This window comes from Podarcis cretensis (assembly GCF_951804945.1).
Source record: "Podarcis cretensis genome assembly, chromosome: 8".
NCBI classification, from domain to species: Eukaryota; Metazoa; Chordata; class Lepidosauria; order Squamata; family Lacertidae; genus Podarcis; species Podarcis cretensis.
In genome coordinates, this window is record NC_137177.1 from 33454685 (window position 1) to 33479565 (window position 24881).

The following is a 24881-nucleotide window of genomic DNA, read 5'->3' on the forward strand; positions in this document are numbered from 1 at the left end:
TGGCAAGAGATGGGCTGCACCTCACAACGGTTGGGAGGAATGTTTTTGCCAAAAATCTCAGAAACCTCATCAGGAGGTCTTTAAACTGACTAATGTGGGGGAGGAAGACAGTGCTCCTGAAGGTAGGAGTCTATCAGTTGATGAACATGATCATCCAAATGTCATAGACCAAATGGAGCAAACAGCACGCAGACCTAGTGGTGGGAGGAAAAAATCCTTAAATAAGAGACACGGGAGAATGATGAATGGACTTCAATGTCTGTACACTAATGCGCAAAGCATGGGTAATAAACAAGATGAGCTTGAGCTCTTGGTACAGCAAACTAAATATGACATAATAGGCATCACTGAAACCTGGTGGGATAAGTCCCACGACTAGAATGTAATAATGGAGGGTTACAATCTATTTCAGAGAAACAGACCAGACAAGAAAGGAGGAGGAGTGGCGTTATATGTCAGGGATGTGTATACCTGTGAAGAGATCCAAGATTTAGAACCTCAAAGCCAAAGTGAGAGCATTTGGGTCAAAATTAAGGGAGAGATTAATAACAGGGACCTCATTGTGGGAGTTTACTATAGATCCCCAAGCCAAACGGAGGACATAGATGATGCCTTCCTGGAACAGATGGCCAAGCATGCAAAAGGAAGGGAGATAGTAGTAATGGGGGACTTCAATTACCCGGATATTTGCTGGATGTCAAACTCAGCCAAGAGCATAAGGTCAAACAGATTCCTCACTGGCCTTGCAGACAACTTCGTTGTCCAGAAAGTGGGAGAAGCAACAAGAGGAACAGCCATTTTAGATCTGGTCCTAACCAATGTTGATGACCTGGTTAGTGGGGTAGAAGTGGAAGGATGATTAGGCGCGAGTGATCATGCTCTTCTGAAGTTTACTATACAGCGGAAAGGAGCAGCCAAGCATACTAGGACTCAATTTCTTGACTTTAAGAAAGCCGACTTCATAAAACTTAGGGAAGTGCTGGGTGAGATCCCATGGACAGTAATACTAAAAGGAAAGGGAGTTCATGATGGCTGGGAGTTTGTTAAGAGGGAGATAGTAAAAGCACAACTTCAGGCAATACCAATGAGACGGAAACATGGAAGGTGCCTAAAGAAGCCAGGGTGGCTATCTAAAGAACTTTTAACTGAGTTAAGATTAAAAAAGGATGTGTACATAAAATGGAAAAGGGGGGAAACCACCAAAGAGGAATTCAAACAAATAGCCAGCACGTGTAGACACAAAGTCAGAAAAGCTAAAGCACAGAATGAACTCAGGCTTGCTAGAGAGGTTAAAAGCAACAAAAAAGGCTTTTATGGGTATGTTCGTAGCAAAAGGAAGAAGAAAGAAACAGTGGGGTCACTCAGAGGAGAAGATGGTGAAATGCAAACAGGGGACACAGAAAGGGCTGAACTCCTCAATGCCTTCTTTGCCTCAGTCTTCTCCGATAAAGAAAACAATGCCCGACCTGAAGAATTTGGAGCAAATGATTCAGCAGAGGAAACACAGCCCAGAATAACTAAGGAGATAGTACAAGAATACTTGGCTAGTTTAGATGTATTCAAGTCTCCAGGGCCAGATGAACTGCATCCAAGAGTATTAAAAGAACTGGCAGATGTGATCTCAGAACCACTGGCAGTCATCTTTGAGAATTCCTGGAGAACAGGCGAAGTCCCGGCAGACTGGAGGAGGGCAAATGTTGTCCCTATTTTCAAAAAGGGGGAAAGAGAGGACCCAAATAATTACCGCCCAGTCAGTCTGACATCAATACCAGGGAAGATTCTGGAGCAGATCATTAAGCAAACAGTCTGTGAGCACCTAGAAAGGAATACTGTGATCACCAATAGTCAGCATGGATTTCTGAAAAATAAGTCGTGTCAGACTAACCTGATCTCGTTTTTTGACAGAATTACAAGCCTGGTAGATGAAGGGAACGCAGTGGATGTAGCCTACCTTGATTTCAGCAAGGCATTTGACAAGGTGCCCCATGATATTCTTGTAAAGAAGCTGGTAAAATGCGGTCTTGACTATGCTACCACTCAGTGGATTTGTAACTGGCTGACTGACCGAACCCAAAGGGTGCTCATCAATGGTTCCTCTTCATCCTGGAGAAGAGTGACTAGTGGGGTGCCACAGGGTTCTGTCTTGGGCCCGGTCTTATTCAACATCTTTATCAACAACTTGGATGATGGACTCAAGGGCATCCTGATCAAATTTGCAGATGACACCAAACTGGGAGGGGTGGCTTGTTGGTTTCTGCTCTCTTCACTGTGCAGCGAAAGGCTTGTCACAAGACAATGTTTACATTCCACAGACAGCATTGCTGTTATGTTTCCCACGGGAAAGGAGACTGGATGTGACGTACACTGGTTTCCTGTTTTTCACTGTTCTCTCACACAGTGTGATTCTCTCCGTGCTTCAGAGGAGAGAGGATGCCTTTTTCTGCTTCGGCAGAGACAAGATGCTTTTCTGTAATCTACCAGCTTTGAAATGTAAATAAAGCAATATACAGCATGTTGGCACGTATTCCTCATCATTCCGCTGTGCACTTGGATGCTACAAATCAACATTTTGGTTATGGCCCAGAAGACGCAGTCATTGGAATTCCGGAAAAAGGATCGGAATGCAGAGGGACGGATCGGACGGTATCTGCGCGTCAAGATGATTGATGAGGTATGTGCTACTGCTCCGGGCAGCCTGCCAGCATCTAATTAATGGCTTTATGGCTGGACTTTGAACTTTTATGTCCGTTTGCCGGGAACAGGCAGCGGCTATGGCTATTCCGGGGGAAATCGAAAGTAACTTTTAAAAGGGCTAAAGCAGCTGCAGTAGTGACGCAGCATGATTTAAGGCAGCAGAGAGAAAGCACTTTTGAACTTGCCTTTGGAATGAGGCTTGAAGCAGCAGAGATGCAGCTTGTATAAAGCAGCTTGTTTAAAGCAGCAGAGATGATGCAGAAGGCTAATGCCAGAGTCATGATGGCCCTTCAGGATGCTTGTGGGATTCCCAAGCTCAATAAGAAAAATTATACGGACTGGGTTACCTATGCAGAGGCTATTCTGCGGAAAGAGGGTCTGTTTGAAGTTATTACAGACACCCCCCCCAGCTCCAGTTACAGATGCATGGAAAGCTAAAGATTCCAAAGCAAGGGGAACTCTTACATTGATAGTATCCCCAGAAGAGCTCTGTCTATTGCGTGATAAGACCTCAGCCAGAGAAATTTGGGGCGCTTTGAGAGAGGCACACATGAGGACAGAAGCTGAATCTACTATGTTTTATTTTAACAAGCTGCATAAGATGGCTAGCTGCAGAAGGCTGGCTGATGCACGTGGGGAATCTGATGCCAATCAGCCACATGCTCAGCTCAGAGTAGCCTGTGATACTGCCATGATTCAGAATGAAGCAGATTGCCAGGGTGATAGCTGCATGGGAAAGGGGGAGTCTTCACAGACGTCATCCCAGAGTGCAGTGGAACCACCAGATGGCGCCAAAGCTTTGAAGGCAGTGAAATGCTACTCCTGTGGACGTCTAGGCCATATGAAGAGGGAATGCAGATATCCCAGGGCCAAGACAGAGCAGCGCAGCGAAAGCTCATCGCGTGGAAAAGGCCAGAGCAAAGGCAAAGGTCCGGTGTCCAGGACAACGCAGCCCAAGGCAATGGTCTCATGCTTCACTCCAAAAGTTGCAGAGGTCCAGAAGACGTCTAGATCTTTCTTCGTTGTTGATTCAGCGGCAACCCACCACATGTGCAACGATAAGCGACTGTTCGTGTCTTTTACACCGCAGGAAGGTGCGATTCACCAGGCGGATGACCACACAATTCCCAGTAAAGGCTACGGAACTGTTGTTCTTCACAGTTTGGACTTATCGATACAGAATGTACTTTATGTTCCAGATGCCAAACATAATCTGCTCAGCGTTGGACAGCTGAATGAGCGGAACATTGACGTTTCCTTTAAGAACAAAAGGTGCATCATCACAAAGAAAAATGATTATGTATTGTATGCTGAATATGTTGATCGTTTATATGTTTTGTATTATGATGATGTTGTGCAGGATGACACTTGTTGCATTGCAGGTTCTAACAAATGTTTGCATGAAGAATGTATTCATGATTTTCATCGAAAATTTGGACATTTGGGTTTTGAGGCAGTATCTAAAATGCCTGCCTTGGTTGAAGGTATGACTATTAAACCCTGCAGGTACCACATGAAGTGCAAGGCATGCGCAGCAAACAAGGTGAAAATGGCTGCGAAAGGTAAGGTGTCTAGTAGGCAAGCTACAGAACCATACCAAATTGTTCATGCTGATTTGGTTGGACCACTAGCGCCCTCTTTGGGTGGTAATAGGTACTTCATGGTTCTCATTGATGCATTTTCCAGGTATATTTATGTGTACAATCTCAAGCAGAAATCAGAGGCTTTTCCTAGGTTCAAGGAATTCTGTGCTTGGTTGGAAAATGTGCATGGTAAGAAGGTAAAAATTCTTTTCACAGATCGCGGGGGGGAATTCACTTCTCAGCAGTTTGAAGCTTTTCTGACTGAGAAAGGAATTCAACACGATTTGTCTAGTCCTCGCTCGCCATGGCAGAATGGACTTGCAGAACGAGCAAATCAGACATTGCTTCAAGGGTTAAAAACCTTGCTGCATGATGCAAATCTTCCAGAGAGTTATTGGGCCGAAGCTCTCTCATGTTTCACTTACAGTTATAATCGCAGGTTATCTTCAGCGATTGGTTGTACTCCCTATGAGAAGATGTTTGGCAAAAAGCCATACATCAAACACATGAAAATTTTTGGTTCTGACATGTGGGTTCACTCACCACAAAACTCCAAGTTAGACAAGCGTGGTTTGCATGGTATCTTTCTAGGTTATGAGAAAGGTTCTTACAGAATAAGGATGACTGACTCTAAGACCATTAAGCTCACAAGAAGTGTTGAGTACAATGCCAAGTGGGGGGAGAATGTGGGAATTTTCCAATGTTACCCTGATGACAGTGATGAGACTGAGGATAGTCAAAAGCAACCACAACCACCCACACCCACTGATGAAAGTTCTGATTCTGAGACTGAAACTGATTCTGAGTCTGAAACTGAATCGGGTGATTCAGAGGATTTCAAGAGTGCGAAAGCCTCTATGCGACCCTCTGAAAGCTCTGATCAACAATTGGAGGAACCATTGTTCACAATAGGTCGCTTTTCTCCTAAGAAGGAAGAGGAGAGTGTTGAAGACCTAAGGCTAATTCGCAGGTCACAAAGAGCCACAAAAGGCAGACCTCCAAAGAGATTTGCTGATGAGTTTGCTAAGATAGCAGTAACAGCTGTTAAAAGCTCCAAGAAGGTATTTGAACCTTCAAATTTCCAAGAAATCCAGGATTTGGATTCAAAGGAAGCTGAGCCATGGTTAAATGCCATGAAGGCTGAGCTTGATTCCTTGGAAAGGAACAAAACATGGGAACTTGTTCCAGTAGTTCCAGGAATGAAACTGCTTGGAAGCAAATGGGTCTTCAAAGCGAAGACTGATCAAAATGGCAAGATAGTCAGACACAAAGCCAGATTGGTAGCCAGAGGTTTTGCACAGGTACCAGGTGAAGACTATCACGAGACCTACTCACCCACAGTGAGGTATGAGAGCATTAGGCTTATGCTCAAGCTAGCTGCAGAGGAGAATTTACACATTAGTCACCATGATGTGAATACAGCTTTTCTGTACGGATCTCTAGATGAATCACTTTATATGCTTCCACCTGATGGCGTACAGGTAAAACAGGGATTTGTTTGTGCTCTGAAAAAGTCCCTTTATGGTCTCAAACAAAGTGCACGATGTTGGCACACAAAACTCACTGAAGTATTGTTTTCTCTAGGTTTTAAGCAAGGGAAAGCTGATCCATGTGTATTTGTCAAAGAGGAGGGGCAAAAGAAACTGTATTGTTTATTTTATGTTGATGATCTTTTATTCTTTTGGGATGATGTCACAATGTACAATAACGCCCTAGCCCAACTAAAAGAACACTTTGACATGAAAGATCTTGGTGAGGTAAACAACTACCTATCTCTGGAAATAGAGAGAGATCAAGATGGTAACATTCTAGTACACCAGTCACGGAAAATTGCTGATGTGTTAGGCAAACTAAACCTGATGGATGCTAACCCTGTAGACACACCGATGATAACAGGTTATCAGGTAGATGACACTGAAGAAGCATTTTCTGACACTACACTGTACAGAAGTGTGCTAGGCAAGCTAAACTTCATTGCCAGATGTTCAAGACCAGACATTGCTGTTAGCTGTAATTTGCTAAGCAGACAAGTCAACAATCCTACTGTTAAGGATTGGAAAGCTCTGAAACGCATAGCGCGGTATTTGAAAGGCACTATGCATTACAGACTGAGATTTAACAATCAGAAGTCTGGTGGTCTTGAGATATTTGCAGATGCAAGTTTTGGAAGTGACACAACAGACAGGAGAAGCACGTCTGGAGTTTGCTACATGTACAATCAGGCTCTATTTGATTGGTCATGCAAAAAGCAAACAACAGTTAGCTTAAGTACTTGTGAAGCTGAACTGAATGCACTGTCTTATTCACTCAAAGATTGTGAATGGTTGTTACAATTGTGCAAAGACATGAAAATTCCTGTCAAATGTCCAATCCAGGTTTACCAGGACAACAAAGCATGTTTGGCTTTGCTGAATTCTGAGGGTTGTAAGCAAAGCACGAAGCACTTGCAATTGAAGTTGCAACATGCTAGGGAACGTATTCAGAAGGGACTCGTAACGGTGTCCTATATGCCAGGTAATGAAATTCCTGCTGATGTATTGTCCAAGATTGTATCAAGGGATCAACACTGTACCTATGTGCAGAAGTTGGGTTTGTACTGATATTGTACGAACACGCTGCCCAGTGGTGTTCACAGAAAGGGGGAGGATGTTGGTTTCTGCTCTCTTCACTGTGCAGCGAAAGGCTTGTCACAAGACAATGTTTACATTCCACAGACAGCATTGCTGTTATGTTTCCCACGGGAAAGGAGACTGGATGTGACGTACACTGGTTTCCTGTTTTTCACTGTTCTCTCACACAGTGTGATTCTCTCCGTGCTTCAGAGGAGAGAGGATGCCTTTTTCTGCTTCGGCAGAGACAAGATGCTTTTCTGTAATCTACCAGCTTTGAAATGTAAATAAAGCAATATACAGCATGTTGGCACGTATTCCTCATCATTCCGCTGTGCACTTAGATGCTACAAATCAACATGGCTAACACCCCAGAGGACAGGATCACACTTCAAAACGACCTTGACAGATTAGAGAACTGGGCCAAAACAAACAAGATGAATTTTAATAGGGAGAAATGTAAAGTATTGCACTTGGGCAAAAAAAATGAGAGGCACAAATACAAGATGGGTGACACCTGGCTTGAGAGCAGTACATGTGAAAAGGATCTAGGAGTCTTGGTTGACCACAAACTTGACATGAGCCAACAGTGTGATGCGGCAGCTAAAAAAGCCAATGCAATTCTGGGCTGCATCAATAGGAGTATAGCATCTAGATCAAGGGAAGTAATAGTGCCACTGTATTCTGCTCTGGTCAGACCTCACCTGGAGTACTGTGTCCAGTTCTGGGCACCACAGTTCAAGAAGGACACTGACAAACTGGAACGTGTCCAGAGGAGGGCAACCAAAATGGTCAAAGGCCTGGAAACGATGCCTTATGAAGAACGGCTAAGGGGGGTGGGCATGTTTAGCCTGGAGAAGAGGAGGTTAAGGGGGGATATGATAGCCATGTTCAAATATATAAAAGGATGTCACATAGAGGAGGGAGAAAGGTTGTTTTCTGCTGCTCCAGAGAAGCGGACACGGAGCAATGGTTCCAAACTACAAGAAAGAAGATTCCACTTAAACATTAGGAAGAACTTCCTGACAGTAAGAGCTGTTTGACAGTGGAATTTGCTGCCAAGGAGTGTGGTGGAGTCTCCTTCTTTGGAGGTCTTTAAGCAGAGGCTTGACAACCATATGTCAGGAGTGCTCTGATGGTGTTTCCTGCTTGGCAGGGGGTTGGACTCGATGGCCCTTGTGGTCTCTTCCAACTCTATGATTCTATGATTCTACTTTTATTATTATGAATATGTTATGCTATTTATGTAAGTAGCTTAGAGCTTTTTTATTTTAAGCAGTATATACATCTTGTTAAATAAATAAAAACTGTGTTAAGGGAAATGGCTGGCAAAATCTGTATATTTGGCAAAGTTGCATACAAAAATGTGTGTATTAGGAACACACACACACACACACACAAACACACAGTGAGGACTTTGCTAAAAAGCAAACGAAACTGATGAGGAAATAAGAACATAAAAGACCCCTACAGGGGTTTCCTGCAGCTAATCAGAAGCCACGCTTTGGTTTTCGAACGTTTTGGAAGTCAAACGGACTTCCGGAATGGATTCCATTTGACTTCCAAGGTACAACTGTACTTGATAAAGACCAGAGGGGTCCAGCATCTTTTTTTAAGAATGGCCAACCAGATGCCCCAATGGGAAACCTGCAAGGAGGGCCTGAAAGCAACAGCCACAACTCTCCCCATGTGAAATTCCAGCAACTGACATTGGGAGGCATAATGCCCCCCAGCACAGAAAGTAGTACATTGCCGACATGCTTAGTAGCCATTGACAGCCTTATCCTCCATGGAATTGTCTAATTCCCTTTTAAGGCATCCAAGTTGGTAAACATCACAACCTCTTGTAGGAGCATATTCCATTGTTTCACTATGTAATGTGTGAAGAAGTGGTTTCTTTTTGCTTGTCCCGAATCTTCCAACATTCAGCTTACCGGTAATTGAATATTCCTGAGTTCTAGTATTAAGAGAGAGAGAGAGAGAGAGAGAGAGAGAGAGAGAGAGAGAGACCTTCTCTTTTGCCACACTGTGCTCCCCACCCCCACTTACACACCTTTTATTTAAATTGAAAAATTCAAAATGTTTGTAACCTTTCCTCCTAGGGGAATTGCTCCATCCCTATGATCATTTTGGTTGCCTTTTTCTGAACCTTGCCCAGATCCAACTGGGGGTGAGGCAACCAGAACAGGACATCGGATTCCAAGTGACACCGTAGATGTTTGTAACGGCATTATGGTGCTGGCAGTTTTATTTTCAGTTTGTTTTGTGGTGAACTGAACTTAAGAAATGAAAAGTCTTGTACTCTCAGCTTAACCCTCTGAACGTGTAAAGGAACCAGAAGTTGACGTGAATCTAGCGGATGCCAGCCTAGTCCTAGCCAGTCATCTTGACTGAGATAGCTCAGTCAGTAGAGAGTGAGACTCATAATCTCAGGGTTGTGGGTTTGAGTCCCATGTTGGGCAAAAGATTCCTGCATTGCAGGGGGTTGGACTAGATGACCGTCATGGTCCCTTCCAACTCTTTAATTCTATTCTATTCTATTCTATTCTATTCTATTCTATTCTATTCTGTTCTGTTCTGTTCTATTCTATTCTATTCTATTCTATTCTATTCTATTCTCAGATGTTGTCAAGCTACATCTCCCATCAGCCAGCATGCCCAATGGTCAGGGCTTGCAAGGGCTGCTGTCTGACAACCTTTGGAAGTTGCCAGGTTGACGGCAGGGTGATGGCAAAGGATTTGTATTGATATCTCCTCTTCTGCTTTCAGATCACACTCACCACCATTGGCTACGGGGACAAGACCCCACAGACGTGGCTGGGACGGGTGTTGGCAGCCTGCTTTGCCCTGCTGGGCATTTCCTTCTTTGCTCTACCTGCTGTAAGTAGGTGTCAATGAGATCTGGGGGAGAGGCTAACAGGGATGGCAGACTGGTGGGTAGGGGGAACTGAGGAGACACCAATGCCCTTGTCTGGCACAAGCAGGTGGGCTTGTGGGCTTTCCCAAGCAGTTGATGGGGCTCCTCCTCCGAAATTAGGCCTTGACCTCTGTTTCCTTGTTCCATTTCTCTTTTCCACACAGGGGATCCTGGGCTCGGGGTTTGCTCTCAAAGTCCAAGAACAACATCGGCAGAAGCATTTTGAGAAGAGACGGACACCGGCGGCCAACTTGATCCAGGTGGATAGAAAGGAGAGAAGAGTTTGCCACAAGGCCCTTCTCCAGCTCTGTGGGTGGGCTGTGATCCTGGGATCCCCCCCCCACACACTTCTTTATTTGTGATAGCCAAATCCTTGCCCTTGTAACTGTGGAGGTACGCTTGGAAGGGTGTGGACAACACCTCATGGAATGGCTGGAATAACCCCCCCCCCAAGAAGCCAGGTGTTACTTATTTAGAATCACAGAATGGTAGAGTTGCAGGCATCCCCAAGATTCATCTAGTCCAACCCACTGCAATGCAGGGTTCTCAAATAAAGAATCCCCTTGAAACATTTTTACCCTGCTCTTTAGGCTTATGGAAATCAGCTAAAAGGCATGGCACATGAGGAAGGAGGGATGGGTGGGGAGGAGGGGAAAAAAAGCAAGGCCGAGCAGCAGTTTCTTAAAGTAATATAGCTCCTCCCCAGGACAAACAATATGACAATGCATCATGCAAAATAAGAAAAATAAGCAAATTTGCACGGATCACAGTGTGGAGCTTTTCTTGGCACAAAAGGGGGGCACAGCTTAGTGGCAAAGCATCCCTGGCAAGGGATCTTGAGTTGGGGAAAACGTCACTCTTCCTGCCTTGGAAAATTGGTGACAGTGGGAACAAGGACTCACGCAGATTTCCACTTGTCCCATTGCTTTCCACTGGGAAAACACATGGTTTAGCACTGAATCGGAACAAACGGCAATTGGGTTTTCTGCAGATTGCCAGATTCAGTGGTAAACAGCAGGTTTTCCTGGGGAAAGCAGCAGGGCAAATGAAAAACCACTCCGCCCCGTGCCTAGAAACCATGGAGCAAGCCCTAAGTATCATTGCTAGTAGAGTAATGGTCAAGTGGGAGGGATCCCAATTCACAGTTACAAGATTGTGCCTAAGGTCCCAGGTTTAGTTGCCACTCTCTGTGGATAAAAATATCTCATCAGGGCTCAGAAAGAAAGACTCCCTCTCTCTTCCCGAGATCTCAGAGAGCCACTGCCAGTTGGAAGAACAATGGAAGTCCTATTTAAGGAAAATGCAACCCCAGCCCCCTTCTCTTGCTTAAATACAATAGTTGAGCATGTCATAGGAAAAGGGGGCGGGTGGGAATCCCTTCAGCTTTCCCCAGGACTCTGGTTTTCCTATGAGCTCAGCATGTTAACCCTATCAAAGCTGGATCCAAAGGGGAAACTGCTAAAGCTAGCCAGGAAACCTCCTCCACGTCCTAGAGGTTTGGGTGTAGATGGCCTATCTCCCATGGTTACATATATTATTATTTTTCACATAAGAAGCAGCTTTTTACTTGAAACATAGAAACACTGGAGGCTTTAGCCTATTGGCCCATCTAGCTTAATATTGTCTACACTGACTGGCAGCAACTGCCCCACTCCCAACAGCCCTTGCAGCCAGCACAGCCTGTGGTCAGGGGGATGATGGGAGTTGGGGTCCAACAAGCTCTGGCATGCCCCTGGCTGGTTCCCCTGCACAATAATATCATTTATTAAATTTATATCTTGCCCTGCCTCTCCAAGAAGCCCAGTGTTGCAGTCTGGTCCTTTCCCTATTCATCCTTGTTCTATCTGTGACCTCCTTCTTGGCCCCCTTTCCCCTCCCCATGTTGCATGCTCACACCCAGTTCCGATTCAGTTTTTCTTTGGCTGTCCCTTCATCAGCTCTGCATTTTATAATATAGAACCTGCCATCGGGGCAAAGAACAAAAATCCTGGTGTATTAGCCATGTGCCTATATTGTTTCCCTCCCATTGTTGCTGGAAAGGTGATGCTTCTGACTCCTGCGTTATCTCTCTGGCTCAGAGGACTCTTGTGACAAAGGGGACCCCTCCTGCCCCCCCATCTCCTCCTGTCAGCTTTCCTGCTGCCCCACTGCTAAATGCAACTCCAAGTTGCCTTTCATTCGCTGAAAGGCCAACGAGGAACAGCTGGAAATGGACAGTGAGCGAGACAAAAGGGGAACGCACTCATTGTTTCAGCACACAAAGCAATCGCAAGGACACAGCTCTCTGCCCCCTTTGCTCCCGAGAAGGGCTCCTCTGTCCTTTCCCACCTGATAACGCCAGCCAATTCAGAAGGCCTTGCTTTCTGGAGCAGATGGAAAATGATGATATGGCCATCCACTTTCTTCCACCCCACCCACAATAATTCCTTATAGAGCATTTCCCCACCCCCAGAAATAAATAGGAAAAGGTTTGGGACAAACATCTCAGAATATTGAGTTGCTGTAATTTGAGGACTCCTGGGAGAAGATTATGGGCTCATCATCTTCTGGTTTAGGCTCCAGCCCTATTCTCTGCCCTGTCCCCCTGCCTCTGCCCCAAATCCTCTCTATGGGTTTGAGCATCTCATACTTGAGGCATCTGATCAAAAGAAACAGATTAATACTGGAATGCGTGATGAGACAAAGCATATGTTACAGAGGGCCTCTGTGTTAGACTGAGAAGTACAGTGTCTAAAGCCACTTCACAACAATGTGACTTTCCAGCTGGGCCATCCCTACCATTGTTGTGGAGCACAGAACTGAATACAGTGGTGCCTCGCAAGACGAAATTAATCCGTTCCGTGAGGCTCTTCGTATACCGGTTTTTTCGTCTTGCGAAGCAAGCCCATTGACAGCTTAGCGGATTAGCGCTATTAGCGGTTTAGCGGCTTTTAGCGATCAGCTGTTAAGCGGCTTATCAGCGGATCAGCTGATAAGCGGCTTAGCGGCTTAGGAAAAGGGGGAAAAAGAGAAAAAAAACCGCAGGAACTCGCAAGACATTTCCGTCTTGCGAAGCAAGCCCATAGGGAAATTCATTTTGCAAAGCGCCTCCAAAACGGAAAACCCTTTCGTCTAGCAGGTTTTCCGTCTTGTGAGGCGTTCGTCTTGCGGGGCACCACTGTACACTGTGTGACATGCCCCACACCTGTCTAAGGTATCCAAAAAGTCCCAGGTTCAATCCCCGGCTTCTCCAGGTAGGGCTGGGATAAGTTCCTTGCCTAAAACCCTGGAGAGCTTGCTGTCAATTCTGAGCTGGTTCTGAGCTAGATGGGCCAATAATCTGACACACCGCAAGACAGCTTCCAATGTTTCTACATGGCCATGTACCTGAAGGTGTGGAGAAATACGGTCCGTATCTGTATGTGGAATGGGACACAAAGGGGAGCTCCTTTGTCCATTGCCCCATTCAGCAGAACCCCTTTTGCTATGGTTTGCAAATCAGAAGCCGGCTTTGTGAATGCAGGCCAGCACCACCACTCCCTTCATTTCCCAGCTTTAAACACGGCTTCATGTTAAATGCACAGCCCTCTGTGATTTACAGAAATAAGATTCCCTCTTAACCATAGCTTCAAACCACGGGTACCATTTCAGTTTTGTAATAGAACCACAACTGCCACTGGTGCCCGTGTAAAGTGAGACCATATTTCTGTGAAGCAAGTTGCTCTGGAAAGTAAAGGAGGAAAATGGCGCTTGTGTTGTGTGTGGACCACTTAGAGATTCTGTAACATTACAGTATGCAAGTATAAATAAATAAATGAATAAAGGGAGAGGGAATCTTTTGTCTTGATTTGCAAAGATTGCTGCCTGGGACATCTGTGGGGTAAAAGGCAGCAGATTTTGGCCCCATTTCTGCCAAAGCAATAGTGCAATTCCTTCCCTGTGAAGCTTTTTCTAGATTTACCTTTAAAATCCAGTATCCTTTTTCCAACAACGTCTGGCCAAATGCAGGTTGGGTTGGTGGGTGAGAATATACCTGGTCTTCTGTATTAGAAAAAGAAGTGTAGAGACCATACATTCAAAGCACATCCACACACACCCCTCCAGAATCCTGGGAATTGTAGTTCACCCTTCAGGGATTTACAATTCCCAGTACCCTTAACAAACTACGGTTCCCAGGATTTGGGTGTGCTTTGAACTTATGCTGTGTATGCAGACAAAGATGGTCCTGGTTGCAGTTTTAAACTGCTGTGTTTTTGTTGCAGTTTGGTGGTTTTACTCTTATATTGTTTATCTCCTGTAACAATGCTGAGGTGGAGTCTATCTTGCATGTCTTTTTTAACTGTAGTTTCTCCCAAGGGACTAGGAAAGCCCTAATACATCCCATTATACAGTCCCTTCCTGGCTGCTTTTCTGAGTCTCTCATGATCACTTAGCTTCAGGGCTCCAGTAAATCACCCACAGCACATTTTTGAAAATGGCCATCCTTATTAGACCACTTATGATTGCCTTATAAATATAGGGACACTATTTCATTTTTTTAAAAAAGCAAACAAACAAACATAATTCTGTTTTTTAGTTGTATTCATTGTATTTGCTATTCATTTTTTCTAAAAAATTGTTTTTGTTTTTTCCAAATTGTTACAAATCAGACCAAATTACTTCAATTTAATACAATTTCTTAAAATCAGGTTTCCAGCTCCTGTTGCAAACGTATGTTGATCATTTCCTCCCGAAGCCGCATCTTCTCTTGTTTAATGTCCAGTCATCATCCTTCACTAGACGTTAAGTTGTATTTGTTATTAATGCTCTTAATTGCTGGTTTCAAAGAAAGAAAGGGAAGGAGGGAGATGTATATCTTGTTTATCTTGTTATACTGTGATATCTTCGTGAGCCACCTTGATTTAAAAACGACAGAGTCAATCAGTAACAATAATGAGATGACCACTGGGGAAAACAAACAGTGCATAAAGAACATGCCCTTCTCTTTCCCCACCCCCACCCCCCTCGTCCCGGTTGGTGCAGGCTGCGTGGCGCCTCTACTCAACGGATGTCAGCCGGGCCTACCTGACAGCCACCTGGTGCTATTACGACAGCATCCTTCCATCATTTAGGTAGGTGAGGAGTTGCCTTGGTGGAGGAGCCTACTTGGTGGTGGGCCCCTAAAATTCACAGACTCTCTGCAAGCCAAGAGGTGGAGAGCCAGGGTTGGCCAGAATGGCTAAGCCAGTGGGGCTGATAATTAACATCAGGTTCAGGATGGCAGTGGTTGGACTAAAGTTACATTTTTTCTTTGTGTATTGTTGCTATTTCATGTAACAGTTTTCAATATAACGTACGTATCCGTTCCCCAGCAAAAAAGAACGGTGGGGACGTTTTGTGTCACTGACTTTCTGTCATTCATCCAGTGTTGAGTAGCTGGTGTTGGATAGATCCAAATCAGGGGGGCTCTTATGTTAACTTAAGGTGAGTTTATATGGCGAATTAATTTGGGGAAAATGTTGCCACGCAGCAATAATCCACTGCTCTTTTTCTGTTCAGTCTATGCGCTAGTCAGATGTCTGTCATTAGGATGGGAAGGGGGAGCACAGAGGGCCTGAACATTGCAGGCACTCGGGTTGAAAGGACAATGTCTCTCCTTCTCTTCCTGTGCAACACTCTTTTGCTTCCATAGTAGTGAATGGCAGCCATTCTGTTGCACAGGTGAGGAAAGAAACAGGTGCCCTCAGGAGTGTGGTGGTATGACTTTTAAAGGTGAGGCAGTGGCTTATGCCTCCCGTGCTGTTGTTTTCCCTGGAGCCAGTGGAGGAGTGAAACAGAACATCTGCTGGCTGGGGACTGTGTGCAGATCTCACACCCTCATCACAACGCATCACACTTCCATCACAGTTCCATCCCCCTCTCCCTTGACACATGACCTTCCCATCTCAATCAGTGTCGGGACTTTGTTTGCAAAGACTTCTGTGGAGACTGGGAGGTGCGGTGCGGATGTTGGAGGAGACCCTTAGTCTTTACATGCTGATATATACTGTACTCACTCACATACATATATACATGAATATGCACTGGTGGGTGTGGACATACGACGCTGGCCTTTACTGAACCAGACTTGTTAATCCATCTCGTTAAGTTATGCCTCATTTGACAGGCTCTTCAGGGTCTCAAGTAGGGAGTTATAGCAACCCATAGTAGAAGTCATATGACAACCCAGCCCAGCAGGTTTGCACCACAGAATCATGGAATGGAAGAGTTGGAAGTGAGAGAAAGGGTTGTCCAGACCAACCCCCTGCAATGCAGTTGTCAGATGATTGATTCGCAAAGTACAGATAATGACTTCCATATTTACCTTTATATGGCCTGATTCCACGGCTGGTTTCAGAAAACATCTTTAGTGGTGCACACCCTGTCACAGAGGCAGCCAAACCTTTGGAGCCAGTAAGCACATCTGGAATTTTGAGAAAGTGTTGTGGGTGCCTGCCTCCTAATGGCTGCTGCCAGGGTGTGGCAGAACACAGAATTGCTGCCACAGCTACAATAGCAGGAAAAAAACAGGGCTACAAAGCAGCCCCCCCTCCCAGAATCCCCCTCAAGTCAGTGGGAGAAATGGCATGTGTATCAAGTGCCTCCACGTTCATTCACAGAAAGAAGCTCTTTGCATTTCTCAGAACAGATGGGAAGATGGATGTCCAGCCCTAGCGTCCTGTGGATTGCAGGCGTGTTGCAAGGGGGCAGGTCCAACGTAAGGGGGCCTGAATCAGTGAAAGCAGGAACCAACCGGGGAAAACTATCAGTCATTCATGCATTGTCGATTTTTGAGGGGATATTTTCTGAGAGCTTTTGGGAACACCATAAGAAGCGTTACATTAGTGCCGGTGTCTACAACTTGGGCAATCTCTTCTGTAGCAAGATGAAAATAGAGCACTCTAAAGAGCAAGGTGCTGCACGTTCCTGTTTTGTTTGCCTGCTATTTTGTTTTATTTATTATTTATTTATTTATTTATTTATTTATTTTCTATCAAAAGATTTCTACACTGCTTTTCATTTACCAAAAAGAATGCCACAGTGGTTTGCACAATAGTAAGGCATAACAGTATCCAATAAAAATTAGTAAGCAGTAAAATTGTCACAGTCACCAAAGTCTACTAATAATATGAAGGGCTGGGGTAGCCAGCAACCCCCAGGGGCTAGTCAGTTGTTTTGTTGTACAACTCTCAGCATCTCGTCCCATTGGCTAGGCTGACTGAGAGTGATGGGAACTCTAGACCATTGTTTCTCAACCTTGGGTCCCCAGTTGTTTTTGGAGTACAGTTCTCACTATCCTAGACCACTGGTCTTGCTAGCTAGGGATGATGGGAGTTGTAGTCCAAAAACAGCTGGAGACCCAAGGTTGGGAAACACAGCTCTGGACCATAACATCCTCAGGTCACCATGTTGCTACCCTTGGCCTGGATGAACAGGCATGTCTTCCATCAGCAGCGAAAGCACCCCGCAGCTTTGACAATCCAGTAGCTTTGTATGCAGTTCACTCTGCTGCCATCGGAAGGTTAGAGACGGCATATTTTGTTGTGTCCAGTAATTTCAATGTGTTTTCAAGCTGTGTGCAGAACCAAGCAGTTTATAAGGTTCAGGTCCAACTATGAAGCCTCACCACTGCAAGGTTTTGACCAGTCATTCGAAGGCAAAATACCAAAGCCGAACATCTGTAACCCCCCAGTTCAACAAACCCACCTTGGCCAATTCACACCTCGGAGAGACCAACTCAAACAACTGAAAGAATTATGGGTTACCCCCCATCTTTATTCCCCCCCTTCAATTTCTGCATTTTATATTATTATTATTATTATTATTATTATTATTATTATTATTATTATTATCTTTCTCCCCCTTTTCAAAGCATTTTAATTTCTCCATGTTTTTATTTGGACCCGCCCCTAGAGAACTGGTCCTTATGTTTGACCACTTGCACCGAGCTCGCAACGGGGGGCTCAGGAACTCTGAGGTGAGGAAATTCCCCGATGGAGCTCCACCACCGTATCACTCCTTCACCTCTGGCCTGAAAACCATCCATCCTCCATTTTGCTCGGGGGAAAGGTAGGGTCAAAGCCTCTTTCATGCCTGTGGTGTGTCCCCTCTGTCTGTCTGGTGTGTTGGCTCTTTCTCACTCTGCTGCTGCTGCCTTCTGGTATAACATCTGACAGACGTTGAACTGGCTTCCTTCCAGTCTGCAATGGCCCTTTGACTTGAATGCACCACCAGTCCTTGTTCTTGGCCTCCCCCTTCTGACTGGAGTCTGCCGCTACATCTTGCCTATTCTAATTAATCATTTTTAGCAAGTGCATTTTCTATAGAGAACTTCGGTGTTTGTAAATGATAGCTGTCACCATCCTGGCCTTTTGGTGTGGATTGTAAGACTTTGCTAACAGTGGGAATCTAGCTTTCTTTCACAGATTTTAGTGCCCACCTCAGAACCCTGAGAACCAAAGTTTTTAGGATATGTTTCTTGCTGCTGTGATTGTAGGGCAGACTGAATAGACGATGGAGAATTTGTTTCTGAAGACTTGGAGGTTAGGATTGGGCTTCTTTATTCTGCTCTCCAGTAGTTACAAAGAGGTTTAGAGAATAAGCAACACAAGCTACTTCCTCTCTCATCCATGTGATCAGGAAATCTGCTCTGAATCAAAGGGGTGGCTGCAGTGGCATAGCGTGGGTTACCTGTGTCCGGGTTAAGGAAAGTATCCTCAGCACTGCCTGCCAATAGGCTGAAATGAAGGGGCAATAGCTTGGCAACCTGTCCGATTTGCAGTGCCCCATGAGTGGCATGCACAGCTGAGAGTGGGACGGGGATTGGTTGGGAGTGGGTGACTTTCTAAAGCCTGGGCAGAGGGCACCCTAGCAACCAGCTGCTGCCCAAATCCATTCCCCAGTCCACCTATGTGAACATTGGGAGATTTTCTGTGTGAGGGGGAGGAAGCAATATTTTTCATTTTTCATTACTACTTTCTTTTTCTTTTGAAATTTTGCACCCCTAAGAACTTTGTGCCCAGGGCAACCACCCCATGGCCCATGGGTGGCAGAGAGTGACAAGAGGGGGAAGATCTGCAAGGCAGAAGGTATGGTGATCTATGCACATGGTGACCGGATCAGAGATAGAGACTTAAAAAAGACATATATTTTATTGGTTTTTAACAACTATAATAAAACCTGTAGGTTTTTACATGCCTACATCACGCACATATAAGAAGGAGGATTAAGCAGAGGCACTGCAAAATAACTGAATTATCTGAGACATAGCCTCTCCCAAAGCAAGCATGAGTGGCTGGAGGTCTGACATTGACATCACTTCTATTTACATGGCTGTTGAACGGGAACCAGAACTTGTTATACGGATCATGTTTAGTTTGGCCTCTGACAGCTCTTCTGTGTTGTGTTAGATATGGCAGTTGGGTCCATATTTGTAAGAGGAGGGACAAGGGACTTCTGCTTTAGGAGCAGAAAGCTGTTTATAGAACCCATAAACACTGATGAGGGTTTGGCAGGTTGTGGGGATGGAAGGTGGGAAGCAGAGACTACAAAGTTTGTGCTTCACGGTGCTGAAAATCCATTGTGTTTGTTCCTTCATAACAGACAGGCAGCAAATATTTCTTGAGGCTAAAAAAATAAAATCTGCTAGCCCTCAGCAGGGCAGATTTGTCGCTGGATGCAACCAACTGGATTGACTTGACTATGTGAAGGCCTGTGTTGCTGGGCCGGATAGTTTCCCCCCTCAAGTCTCCTTTGCAGTCCCTACCTCATTTCATCATCTTTTTCTCTCTCTCCTCCTCTTTACCTCCCTCCACTCCTCCTCCTCGTCCTTCCTCCACCTTCCCATCTTCACCATTCCCCATTCATTCCTGGAAGCTGGAAAGAAGAGGAAGCTCCGCCCCACAAGTGTTTACGCCTAAGGTAACCTTTCCCTCAAAGCTGCTGTGTGCTTTTATTCCCCCTCAAAAGAGAGACCACAGGACGGTAGGTTTTCTTCCAGACGTATGGACGATCTGCAGCTGCTGCTTGGGGAGAGGTCATCAAAGCCAAATAAACCTTGAGTGTGTATTTGTGAATGTGTGTGTGTGTGTGAGTATCAGGAAAGAAGCCAGTACATTGTTACCGCAGAGACATTGCCTGCATGCTTTTTAGGCTCTAAAGCAGGTGGTGTCCTCCTGCTGGTCTCCTAGCAACCATCATCACTGACCATTGGCCATGCTGATTAGGGCTGATGGGAACTGAGAATCCATCAACATCTGGATGATCAATGATCAATGACCCCTGGATCATATCCAGGCCTAAGAGGGGAGCCATTTGCCAGTCCCAGAAACAGAGAAATGGATAAGCAACACCTCAAAAAATGGGATTTGATAGCAGGGTCATGGGGGCTCAGCCCATTGCCCTCACTTATTTCTCCTAAGCAGTCTTCCAAAAAGTTGGTTGCTGACACAACTGCATTGTTTTGATTCTACTGCACAGCTGCCTGTTCCAGTCTTCCAATGAATGCATGTCTCAGAATCACGATTGCAGAGAGACATCTTCCGGTTTTCCCAGGAATGCCTCTGTCAGTTGCTTTACTCGTGCAAAGTTTCAAGTATGCACCTTGCCATATGGAGGCAGAGAGCGAAAAGTGAGAGAGAATGCGTGAACCAAAACTTCCTGCACAAAAACTGGTTATTTGCTGCCCCCCAGTTCTTTCTCTGAAATGTGCTTATCCTTTTTAAACCAGAAGTTTTTCCAACAGGTTTTTTTTAAAATATAATAATGGGTTGCTTCCTGAAGAGGTCCAATAAATTGCCCCATGTCCGCTCATTTGAATTAGGACCCAAAACTTATGGATAAGAGTTAAATATTCAGTCACATTTGTCATTGAACGATTCGTTCTGCAGGGGGTGCTGTATGCACACAAGCATCCATTATTGCCAGCCTCAGCAAGGCTTTTTCCCTCTGGGATCATCCTTCTAACTTTCCTTCTGCTGCCCCCCTTACTAACTTTTTGCCTCCTCCTCCTCCCACCTTTCCCCTTCTGTTGTTTTCTTTCTTTCTTTCCATTTCTCTAGCCAGATCTTTAGTAGTAAAAGGAATTTCTTTCGGATTCACACCGGCTGGAAACAGAGGTACCGAGGCTTTGGATCTGCTACCCAAGAGATGTTTTGGGGTTGAATTGGATTTTAATTGTCGTTGCATTGTTTTGTCCCATGTTGGTTTTTTCCTTTCCTTTAGAAAAAAAGGATGGCATGCCACCCCAGTGTGCAATGGAGATGTGCATGGGGGGTAACCCTCCGAATCTTGCTATGAAGTCCTTTCTTGGTGGGAGATACGTTTGCTCTCCTGCAACCAGATAATCGGTCTCCAGTGCAGCTTAAAAGGAGAGTCCATTAATGTGTTTCAGCTGGAACCATAGAAAAAGGAGAGAGAACTATGCAATGTCCCCCAAACTCCTTTTAAAATGGTTCCTTTACCTAGTCTTCTAAACTTTTCTACTTCCTTTCCTGTTGGGTTGGGATTTGACCTGTCTGAACAGAAGGCAGTTGATGGACCAAAAATTGATCAAATGTTTATAAGATGTGAATTTTATCAGGACAATGTCACAGAGGGAATAATCCATGGTTCAAAAAGGTACCACTCCCAAGTCCCCCAGAGGCTCAAGGGGTGGAGACTCATCAGCCAAGGGGGTGGAGTGTGTTTGGGGCAGAAGATGGTAGTGATGGCTCAGGCTGGGGCTTCTTGAACAGGGCCGGGATCTAATAGCAGAACCTCTCATCAAGCTAAACTCAACATAGATTACCCTCTTTATTTTTGGCCAAACAGCTTGATACTTTACTCCTCTTTGCAGCAAGGACAGTGAGGAGGGGGTTCAACCCGAGACCAGCGCAAATCATGAGAGCCACCAACCCTGTGCTAGAGTTCAGTTTCATAGAGTGCTGATCTCACCAAGGTCCCTCCCACCTGTAGAGAATGCAGTGGGCTCACATGAGAGACATCACTGTTGGACAAGCTGTATTGCCAGGACAATGACTTTCTCCTCCTCAAATTCTCCATTCCAAGGAAGGGGAGCCTGCAGCCCTCAAGATGCTTCTGGGCTGCAGGAGGAAAGTGGGATTTTCCCATTTTTTTCTTATAGCAACTCTAAGAAAGCTGTGCTGGAGATCTGCTTGCCTGTAGGTGCTTGACGACAAAGAGGGTTTGGAATAACTCTAGGGGCCAGTAGTGACTTTGTGGATTCTCTCTCTCTTTCTCTCTCTCTCTCACCCACACACCACATCATTCCAGGGGAAGTGGTTCCATTAGCATGGTGATGTCACCACTTTTCATGGGCGTCTGGATTCCAATACAAGCACTTGCTTCTGTGTCTGGGTGCCATGCCCACATCTGCAGGGATGCAGAGAGTCTTCAGAGTCCACAGCTCACCCTGTAGGACTTCTGCTGCATTAAACCTCAAAAGGATTGCATTCAAAGCTCACCTACTGACCCACACCCCGAGGATTTCCTAGGTGTGCATCCATGGAATTAAAAGTTGGTGGTTGTCATGGATGGGCTCAACCAGTTTTCACCCACAGGAAGAATTTAGTCTGGCAGAATATGCTACACAAGGGCTGGCCCTGAAGTTATTCCTATCATGTTTTTAGTTGAGATGCATGGGGGAAGGGTGGAGCAGGTGAGGGGGCCAAGGAGGTTGACAACTGCCCCATCAGTGCAACCCAAGGAACAAGGCTGACAAATAATTTCTGCCCTGGTGGCAGTTCTTGTGTGCCAAGGAACCCTGGCTTGAAAGTCAATTGGCATTTCCTTGGCAAGAACCCTAGACAAGCGTTCCCAGAACAACAGCTTGATCACAATTACTGATCATAGGAAGCTGCCTTATATTCAGTCAGACCACTAGTCCATCTAGCTCAGCATTGTCTACAGTGAGTGACAGCAGTTCTCTAGGGTTTCAGGCAAGGCCCTTCCTAGCCCTACCTGGAGATGCTGCTGGGGTTTGCACCTGGGACCTGCATGCACAGCATGTGCTCTGCCACTGAGCTATGGCCATGGATGTGTGCAGAAATAATTTTTGTTGGGAGAAGTCTGTGACACTTGTAACTTGCATGAGTCTGTGTACAGTAAAACAAATAAATGCATTTAGGATTCAGGGGGGCAAATGCCCTCCCCCAAAATGGACACCCGTGGCTATGGCCCTACCCTCAGCCCAGCAGTGTAGAGCTGCAAGGAATGCTGGGGCGCAGAAAGGGTGAACTCTCAGTTCTTGAAGGGCAGACTTTGCCGGACAGGTGCGCTACAAAAAATTTAGGTGGCAACTCCCATTGATCCCAGCCAGCATGGGCTGTGCTGGCTGGGGCTGATGGGAGGTGCAGTCCCAAAGCATCTGGAGGGTACCTGGTTGTAGAAAGCTGCTCTCAGGTGATATTGAGGACTAAGAGGAGGCCTGTGATCTGTGTTTTGAGGGTGCACTTCAGTGAAATCCAGCCAATGTGGAAAGGGGTGTCTCCAGTTAAAAATACTGAAAACCCCTGGCTGGAAGGATTGATGGAAAAAGTTACCCAGAGCAGACGCAGCATTCCCCCCCCCATCCCACACCAATTCAGAAGGCCCCCTGGGGCTTGAAGGTGGCCAAGACATGGTTAGTCTCAGGGCTCATCCACCCTTTTGTTTGTGCTGCAATTTCCAGAAAAATTCAGGGAGGAGAAGACTATGGGTGGCTGTTAACCACGATGACTATTCTCTGTCTCCATGGTCAGAGGCAGCAATGCTTCTGAATTTTTTTTTTTTATTTTTTTTTTTGGAAACTGCAGGAGGGCAGAGTTGCTCTTGCACTCAAGTGCTGCTTGCGGGTTCCCCACAGGCGTCTGGTTGGCCACTGTGAGTACAGGACGCAGGGCTAGACGATCCAGCGGGCTCTTGTTATGTTCTTACTTATTGTGCTTCTGACAGACACATTTTGCCCATTCACTCTTATTTTAATGTTGAAGGCTAACAATGCTTTGCTGTACCTGGGTGACAGAATGCCTTCCAGAGTAGCTTACAAGTGAGATCAAGAAACTTAACATTTCTCTTGACTTTTGTTCATTTGTTTGTTTTAAGGAAAGTTGATAAGACCCAAATGTAAAATCCTCTGCTGTTAAATTTGCCTTTGTGTGGATCTTATGCCAAATGGTGACTTCTGGTCCTTGCACCTTGGGTGTGGGGCTCCCCTTGTGTAGACTCCAGACATCTTAGAAAGGGTTATCCAATGTGGTCTGTGCTACATATTGTTTGTTCCATCTCTGGATTACTCAGTGGTAGCAATTCTTTCAATGCTGGATCTTCATAAAAATCCTGTGGGTCAGTGCTAGTGATGTCTCCAAAATTTGTATTTCTGGGACTTGGAAATACTTCAGGAGTTCATAATGCTCAACTCAAATATGGGGTGAGCATTATAACCCCTGAGGTTGTTGCTGTTTTATAGGTCAGAACCAGCACTTTGAATTTGGCTCTGGGACAGATTTGCTGCCCTCTTCCTCGCACTGTCAGCTTTGCTTGGGTTGGAGGCCTCAGCTTCCTACCAAGGGAGATGTTCTTGGCCATTTAGCCAGAACATCAGCCGAAAGACTTATTTATTTTAGCTAGCTCCCATGTACTCCCCCAAAACCTCTGGAGTATCCAAACATCTCCTTTCCAGGCCTCCTTTTTCTGGCGGTGTCTTTCAATCTCTCTTTATCGGTTGGTCATTTTAATGCTTCATATTTTTGTATCTTTCTTTTTCAGCCCTTACCGTAAGTACCTCAGTAGCATCTGGACCATGAATAGCGTTTTGTGGCATGATTTGATTTTGTCCTTTTCCTTCTCTCCCCTCACCTATTTCTTTGTTAACAACAACAAAACAACTGTCAGTGGTCAGGATTGGGTGCACTATATATATATAGTGCACAAATATATATATATTTGTGTGTGTGTGTGTGTGTCTGCACTAAGGTAACTCAAATTCTACAACAAGCTGGATTCTGCAATCTTATGTCTGTTAAATATATATGCATGAACTCTCTTACTTTGCATCATTTATTCTGGTTCTTCTAGTTGGAAGGAGGGGTCAGGAGCTGTTCA

The 24881-nt window shown here is 45.3% G+C and overlaps 1 protein-coding gene across 3 annotated transcripts in view; it reads left to right on the forward strand.

The window, feature by feature from the left end:
• KCNQ4 (potassium voltage-gated channel subfamily Q member 4) overlaps nucleotides 1-24881 on the forward strand; it is a 108234-nt gene that overhangs the window by 74420 nt on the left and 8933 nt on the right. The window contains exons 6-11 of one of the 3 annotated variants that reach the window (XM_079988017.1): nucleotides 9656-9766; nucleotides 9968-10063; nucleotides 14805-14893; nucleotides 17715-17870; nucleotides 19677-19721; nucleotides 20861-20917. In XM_079988017.1, coding sequence (XP_079844143.1) covers nucleotides 9656-9766; nucleotides 9968-10063; nucleotides 14805-14893; nucleotides 17715-17870; nucleotides 19677-19721; nucleotides 20861-20917 — 554 coding nt within the window. The remainder of the gene's footprint in view (nucleotides 1-9655; nucleotides 9767-9967; nucleotides 10064-14804; nucleotides 14894-17714; nucleotides 17871-19676; nucleotides 19722-20860; nucleotides 20918-24881) is intronic. The other 2 variants (XM_079988018.1, XM_079988019.1) reach the window with 2 other exon arrangements.